General features: G+C 55.8%; 1 protein-coding gene across 1 annotated transcript; it reads left to right on the top strand.

Moving 5' to 3' along the window:
* Positions 1-820: 820 nt before the first annotated feature.
* AMN (amnion associated transmembrane protein) lies at positions 821-7,687 on the top strand (the record flags this gene model as incomplete). The annotated part of the gene is made up of 8 exons (XM_010181769.1): positions 821-1,056; positions 2,625-2,762; positions 2,852-2,960; positions 3,951-4,033; positions 4,218-4,404; positions 5,225-5,399; positions 7,074-7,176; positions 7,577-7,687. Coding segments are annotated over 8 exons (1,142 nt in total), but the record flags the coding sequence as incomplete, so codon positions are not given.
* Between the last annotated feature and the right edge of the window lie 489 nt (positions 7,688-8,176).

The following is an 8,176-nucleotide window of genomic DNA, read 5'->3' as shown; positions in this document are numbered from 1 at the left end:
TGAGATTTTTTTGGTATTTAAGAGCCACCTGATGCTTTCAGAGGCAAGTAACTGAGTGTTTTGGCTGCAGGAAAGGGTAATCCACGTGAAACACCTGTGCCTGCCCTCTGAATGGTGAGGAAAAAGAGAGAAAAATCCCAAATGGGATCAGTCTGTCCAGAGCCTCTCCAAAATCCTTCATCTCTACCATTTTCCTGCTTTGGGGCTGTTTGTTCCCCATCAGGGATGCTCTGGCAGCTGCTGCTCCCCTGAGATCAACAGGCGTTTCCAGGGCACCTTTCGCCAATGGATTTTTTTCCCAAAAAGACCATGATTTTAAAGCAAACGCAAATAATTCTGTCGATAAACACCTGCAAGCTGGCTGAATCAGTAAAGATTCAGCTGTTGGGGAAAGGCGAGAAGGAAGCAGGGCTCTGCGTGGTGATGCTGACTGCGAGCAGCAGGGCAGTGGTTAATGGTTAAATAGTGAATGGTTAAATGACTCACTGGTTTTGGGGTTACCCGCTGTGGGAAACAGGGCCGGTCATGTTTCTGCAGGCCACTTGGAAGCCCAGATGTGACTTATCATCCCCATTTTTATCTGTTATTCAGCATTTGGGCTGCATTTTCCAACCTAACCATGAGGGTGAGCTTTAAGGAAAAAGGCTGGAAATGTCCTGTGGGCTGTGGGGCCTGGGCAAAGATTTGCCAAGCCCACCCTGGAAAGGCGACGCCATGGCCACCCCTTTACCCCTGCCTGCTTTTACCAGCCCAGATGCACCCCTGGGGGCTGCGGATTTGGCTTGGGGGTCTCTCTTGACCTTTCCTGTTGCTTTCCCAGACGCGACGGTGACATTTGTGGACGCCGAGCAGCGCTCGTGGTTTGACCCCGCGCTGTGGCAGGCCGTGTCCCCCAGTGGGGAGCTCGAACCGAGCGGGCCCATCTTCTCCGTGGATGAGGAGCGCGTCCCGTGCCACTACGATGATGTGATCTTCCAGCCCCAAACCTCCTTCCGGGTGAACGTCGACTCGTCGCGGCGGGTGATTCCCCTCCGCAGCATCTCTATCATGGGCCAGGTAATGCGGGGATGGGGAGAAACGGGCCGGACACCTCCCTGCCATGGCCGTGAAGGAGGTCAGGAGAGGAAGGACCAGGGGCATGACGAGATGGGGCACTTTGCTGCTGATGGTCTCCATGATTTTTTTCCTTTACCGGTTTATTATCTCCTCCCTCCCCGCAGTGAGGGAGCACAGGCTCACTATTCACATTAAAAATTAAAGAAATGGCCAATGCGCAGGGGTCAAACCACCAGCAAACAGCATCTCCTCCAGCACCCAGGGGATGCCCCCTTCCTGGGCACGTGTCCATGCCCGTGCTCCTCAGGGACCCCCGGGGACGCTTCCCTCCTGCCCCTGACCTTATCATGGCCTAGCAGTCGTCTCCCAGCTTTGCTTCAGCTCCAATCTTTAATTGATTGGAGGGATAATTATAGAAGCGCCGGCAGCCTGCTGCCCGAATGAGCCCTGGCCCTCGCTGGTCGGAGCAGGGAAGGGTCGCAGGAGCTGCAGCAGTAAACACACGCTCCTTCCCGACGCGGGAGATGCGGCAGGCGTTTCATAAGTTATTTATTATTTCTACCGCTGCGCTTGCCTGGGAGCTGCCATTTCAGGGCCAGCCATTAGAGAACAGGTTTTTGAGTAATAACCAGGTGGGTTTGGACAAGGCAGGACCCTGATGGGGGGGCACAGGTAGCCCTGGGGGTGCAGAGGTGGGTGACCCAGGGTGCTTGGTGTTGCTGGTCCCACTGATGCCCAGGGACCACCCCAAATCCACCCCCCATGGACTGCAGCTGACTGTGCCCCAGCGCAGAGAATGAGACAGAAGGAGAAGCTGCATTTTATTTTTGTGATTGTAGCATATTTCCTAAAAGCACACTTTATAAGCGGCTTTGTCCCTTGGTAGCCAGCCCACTCCTTGCTCTGTGGGGTGTATTTTCACCCCAGGGCTTGAGAAGTCCGTCCCATGGAAGGCAGTGGGTGAGGGACTCACCATCAGCCTGACAGGACAGGGCTGGACCCCTTTGCTAATGCTGAGCCCATGGAAACACTTCCCAAATTGAGGGAAAACTCCTCAGATCCAGCCCCTTCCTCCTATATTTAAAAGCTGATAAATTGAATTCTCTGGTCCAGCAGAAAGAGGGAAAACAAAAAGGGAAAAAAAAAGGACCAACCAAAATAAGAAGGGGAAAAAAAGAACCAACCATCTCAAGATTTATTTTATAGAATTATTAAGGTTGGAAGAGACCTCTAAGGTCATCAAGTCCAACCATCAACCCAACCCAGCCCCACCATGGCCACTAAACTATTTGTGGTCCTTGCATTTGTTTTTAAATTAGAAAGGTTGACCCCTTTTTTGCTGACCCCATGGAACATCCTCACTGAGCGTAGTGGCAGGTTTTTCCTGCTGCACTCAACGCCCGTCATAGGACTCCCCCAAACTGCCCGTCAGATGTGGCACGTGGGGCTGGCCCAAGGAGGCCATCAGAGGTGGCATCGGGTGTCCTGGTGGCACCAATGGGTGCCTGGGGACAGCGCTGGGGCCTGGCTGGGGCCGCTCACCCTTTTTGCTGCTCTTCCTTGCGCAGGAGCTCAGCACCCCCCAGGCCTGGGCCGGGTACCTGCAGGGTCCCTCCGCGTCGCTGCAGTTTCACGGCAATGGCACCCTCCAGGTGACGGGCACCGGCTGCACCGACAAGTCCGGCTGTGCCTGCGGGAACACCCCGGTGAGTCCTCCCGTTGTGATTTAGGGGGTGTCATTGCAATTTGGGGGAGTCAGAGGAAGGGGCAAGGGACTGACACTGCTCTCCTTTAGGACAGCCACCGCATCTGCGCAGCCCTGCTCGGAGCGTCAGGGAGACAGTGCCCAGCGCTGAGCTGCCGGAGCCCTTTGCAGCCCCTTGGCCACTGCTGCGGGGTCTGTGGTGAGTTGAGGGGCATGGCCCAAATCCTCCTCCCCATCCAACTCTGTAGGGGAAAGCTGGCGGGGGGGATGCTGCTGGGCTGGGGTCTGCGTGCTCATGGGCTGAAGTTTTGCCGTAGCGCTGCTCTCACGGATCCCATCCACATCCCACATCCCACCCAGGACATCTCTCTGAAGCACCAGCCTGGGTTTTGGGAGCCAGATCTGAGTTGCAGCCCTTTTGTCCCTGCCTCTGGTTCATCCTGTCAGGATGTCACAGCTCGTCAAGCTAATAGGGCTCTGCTGAGTTTACGCAGCGGAAAACACTCGAGGGGAACGCACCTTTTTTCACCGTAATGTCAGCTCCCCAGCAGCAAGCTTGTTTCGTTTCATTTAAAATAAAACCACGCAGATTGACAGCATTCCCTCTGCAATGAGCACTTCTCCATTAATCCGCCTGGAAGGGGAATTTTTCATGCACAATTGTACCTAGATATTTGGTACATCGTGCCAAATTCATTAAAATGGTGCCACGTGTTTCTCCGATGTGCTCCTAAAAGCGGAGCCTTTTAAAGCCTTTAGGACAAGTTAATCTTTCAACAAATGCTTACTTGCATTTTTCCCAAGGAGAGGTTTGACCCGATGGCTGCAGTGCAGCGATACGGGGAGTCCCAGATGTCCCCTCCTCTCTGCCTTGTCCCCAAAGCCAGGGTAGCATTGCTGAATTGCAGCCTTGCAGCCCCAAAACCCAGACACATGCAGAGCTTCCCAGGGGAAATATGAAGGAGAAAGATTTTCAGGACAAGGCTCTCTCTGGAATATGGTGGAAACCAAAAGCCTTTCATGAAACCCAGTGAGCAAGGGAAAGGTTTCTTGGGGAGCCCAGTCAGACCAGTTGCATGGAGGTACTGGAGGGTGCCCGGTTCCCTCGGTGGCAGTCAGAGCTGTGCCACTGCAGCAGCTCTGCCCAGACTGGGTGACAATGTTGTGTCTGTCTGTTCTGGGGCCGCAGGAGCCATCGTGAGCCTGGATTTCACTCCTGACTTCGACCTGCAGAAGTACCAGGACAGACTGGTCCAAGCCTTGCTGAGCCAGGTACAACAGCCCGATGGATCTGTGGGATCTAACGAAGCCATCGGCCACGGCTGCTGGTGACTCGGTGTCTGGGGATCAGCATGGTCCCAGAGATGCAGGGGGTTTTTCGTGGCTGGCTGTAGAGGTGATTAATTCCTGCCTACTGCTCTCATGGGCTTTACATGTTGCCTCGTGTTTCGGAAAGCCCAGGTACGCCGGCGTGCGGATGGCCATGTCCAAGGTGCACAAAGCGCAGACCTTCCTGGGAGTCGTACCCCGAGGCTCCGCTCCCCTCATCCAAATCGTGCTGATGGATGACGGGGTGGGAGCGCAGACCGGCACCGCTGCGGAGCAAATGGCAGGGGACATCATGGAGGACGTAGCACAGCACGGTAACACCACCGTCCTTGGGGGGTCCTAAAGGGGTGCACCTAAAGCCACTGCTTTAGTCCAGAGACCCTTGTCCCTCACCAGCAGCCCCCATGGCTGCCCCATGTCCCTGCTCTGACACCAGGGAACCACACGGGGATTGGGTGGCAGCTTGGTTGAGGCTCCCTGAGTTGGACAATCCTCAGGTCCTTGTTCTCCTTGGTCTGGGTTGTCACAGCTCTGAGCCTTCCTAGCACACATAGGGCATTTTGGATCATTTTGGCTTACCTGGAAGTTTTACCACTTTAACCATAGCAGAGCTGTGGGGTCAGAACCACCAGGGTTGGCAGAGACCTCTGGAGACCATCGGTCCCTCTCCAAGAGCAGGATGCACAGAGCTGCGTCCAGTAGTGATTTGGATCTCTCCAAGGATGGAGACTGCAGGCAGCCTGTCCCCACGATTGGCCACCTTTGCAGTAAACCAGTTTTCCTTATGTTTAAGTGGGATTTACTGGATTTCAATCTGTGCCCTGTCATCGGGCACCGCTGAGAAGAGCCTGGCTTGGCGCTCCAGCTGTGTTTTACAGCCCGTTTAAGCTGGGAGATGCTGGTGAGCCTGCAGATGACAACGAGGGGATCTGGTGCTTGATGTGTGGGTATGGACATGTCACAGTTGAGCCCACCCAGCTGTGTCTCCCACCCCCAGGGAAGGATGTTAAACCATATTAGCGGTGCCAGACCCAACTTTGGCCTTCCTCTGTGTGAAAGTCAGGGTGATGCATGGGTGTGGGTGTGCATTGCCCCCTCCAGTCCTCACCCCTGTTTCTTCCTGCCCTTTCCCAGGTGAAGCACTTGGCATTTCAGGTGGCAAAATGGAGGTGGCCACTGGCAGCACCCTCAGTGGGCAAGTGGGGAGCCACGCGTTGAGCAGGATCGCAGCAGGGACGGTCTCGGGGCTGCTCTTTGGTCTCCTGCTGCTTGGAGGGATCCTCTTTCTCTACAGAAAGGGAAAGCTAAGGTAGGGATGGGGTTTCTGCTGTATTTTCAGGCTTCTGCTTGGGGGCAGCTGTCACCTCAGGCTGTCCTTAAATCCTGGTGGCACAGGGACACACAGTGCTGCCCAGAGCTCCCATGGGGGTGGGCATGGCCAGGCAGCCTGCTCTACCCAATGTTACTGATTCATAGAGTCACAGAAAGGCTTGGGTTGGAAGAGACCTTTGAATATCACCCAGTCCAACCCCCATGGGCAGGGACACCTCCACCAGCCCAGGCTGCTCCCAGCCCCATCCAACCTGGCCTTGGGCACTGCCAGGGAGGGGGCACCCACAGCTTCTCTGGGCAACCTGGGCCTCATCACCCTCACAGGGAAGGATTTCTTCCTAATATCCAGGCTAAATCTGCCCTGTTTTAGTCTAAACCCATTGCCCTTCATGTTCCTCATCGTTTATTGGAGGTGAGTCAGCAGTTGCACTGGCAGGGGCTGCCTGGGACAGTGGTGCAGTCCCCATCCCTGGAGGTGTTTAACAGATGGGCAGATGAGGTGCTGAGGGCCATGCTTTAGTGGTGGCCAGGTTGTGGTTGGACTCGATGATCTAAAAGGTCTTTCCCAACCAAATAACTTTGTGACTCTATGAAAGGGAGGGACAGCGTCCAGCAGCAAACGCAGCTTTCCCCCGCCAGGGTTTCCTCACCGTTTGCCGTGCCGTCCCACACGTGCTGACACGACATTTCCCAGCAGTAAACCCACGCCTTTGTTTAATTTCTAAATAAAACTCCCGGCCCCGTAACTGCGACTCGATGATTTATCTCCCGCTGACACTTCTTTGGACGCCGGGCAGGCCTTTGCAACCGGCCCCGTCAGCAGTGGCAGGGAAGTTCACGTCGCTCCAGGAGACGGAGCTGAGCCCACGCCAAGGCCACGTCCTCATGCAACCCCTCCTGCTGTGTGTCCTCAGGTGCCCTCGGGGCAGGGCCCTTTGGGGCAGCGCTGCCCAGCATCGGGGAGGCATCCCACACCCACAGGGGTGCTGCAAATCGAGTGGGAGGCTCTGGGAGCTGTCTGATCACCAGCAAAGCAGCAAATCTAGCTTATTTCCCAAAAGAAGGGCCTGGTAGATGGCACAGCTCCTCTGATTGCATTTATAGAGCCCATGGTCAGAGTGGTTAAGTACCAGTGAGCTTTTGGGACCTGTGGTGATGTCTGGGGACCTACATCCTGCGGTGGGGACCTGCTGAGCCCACCCGCTCCCGGTGCCCAGTGCAGGAGGTGATGCTTGGAGACTTATCCCTTAGGATAAGAGTAATGAAGGAAATAAATAACAGCAGTAGTGATGGTGATTAAGATGATAAAATGATACTGCGATAAGAGCAATTGGTGCTTGTTGAGATTGCAGTGGGAACAAGTGTCAGCTCTGGGACAATTCATTTTAGGCCATGGGGGGAGAGCAGTGGCTCCGAAGCAAAGCCTGTGCCAGAGCTGTCTGCCTCTGACAAACTCTTCCTCCAGGATGCAGTCCCAGCCCTCCACGTTTCGTGGTTTCTGCTGGATATGGCAGCTTTTTCCCTGGGAGTGGGACAAACACCCTGCTTCAAAGCCAGCCTAAACTTTTTCCCCGTATTGTCCCATCCACCGCTGGAAGATGCCGGGTTTCAGCTGGGGATGCAGGCGGGTGATGCCCAGGTCTCTCCCCAGGTTGCCCACCCTGCGCCTCGCTTGGCCCTGGCACAGAATGGAGGAGCCAGGGTCCCCTGCGCCGGTCGGTGACAAAGGCTTCGACAACCCCATGTTCGACGTGGTGAGTCAGCCCTGACGGGTAAATGGGGACACTTGGGGACACGGGCGGGAGGTGGCAGGGCCCCAGCCAGGACCCCTTGAGTGTCAGTGGGGGGCTCCTGGCAGGGTCCTCCTTTCCCCAGGCCATGGGCTGTTTTTTGTACAATCCCATTGTCATTAAGGTTGAAGAAGCCCTCTAAGATCACCAAGTCAACCCAACCCCACCATGGCCACTAAACCACGTCCCCAAGTGCCACATCCACACGGTTTGTGAACCCCTCCAGGGATGGGGACTCCACCACTGCCCTGGGCAGCCCCTGCCAGTGCCTGACCACTCTTTCAGGGAAGAATTTTCCCCCCCAAATCCAATCTAACCCTCCCCTGGCACAACTTGAGGCCATTTCTCTCTCTTGCTGCTGCAGGAGCCACCGAGCGCTGTCCCTGGAGAGGAGGCACCACAGGAGATGGCACCCAGAGGCCACCAGGTTTTCTACCTCAACCCCCTGTACGACGCAAACGAGACGGAGACCTGACAGCGCGGCCACCACCTCCCGGGGACACTCCAGCCCTCACAGCCCCTCGCATCGCTCCTGCCGGGACCCAAACCGTGAGCAGATCCCAGCTGAATAAATGTGTCCGCGTGGTGAAGGAAACCACAGCAAACCTTTACCATTAGGGCCAACCACACAGGCATGGCCTCCTGGGTGTTGCTTCCTGGTTTTAAACTGCATTTTGGAGGTACTGATCCTTTTTAGGCTGTTCAGCACTGAGGTTTGGGTCTCAAGCGGTATCTGGAGAAGGACCCCAGGGGCTGGGGGTGGTGGCCCTGGTCCTGTCTCTAACGAGGCCCGGGGTAGCGGTGGCACCGAGGGGGTCTCGTTAGCGGTGGCGTTCGTTTGGGGTCTGGTGGGTATCGAGGCCCCTCATCTGCCCGCAATGTCAGGCAGCGCTTCGTCAAGGGAGCAGGTCTGATGGGTGAGGCTGAAATTATGGAGATGTATGCAAATTCATGCAAATTCACA

The sequence above is a fragment of the Mesitornis unicolor genome, unplaced genomic scaffold (genome assembly GCF_000695765.1).
Source record: "Mesitornis unicolor isolate BGI_N332 unplaced genomic scaffold, ASM69576v1 scaffold4473, whole genome shotgun sequence".
Classification (NCBI taxonomy): Eukaryota; Metazoa; Chordata; class Aves; order Mesitornithiformes; family Mesitornithidae; genus Mesitornis; species Mesitornis unicolor.
The sequence above is the reverse complement of the archived record's forward strand: the minus strand, read 5'-3'. Positions and strand labels throughout refer to the sequence as shown.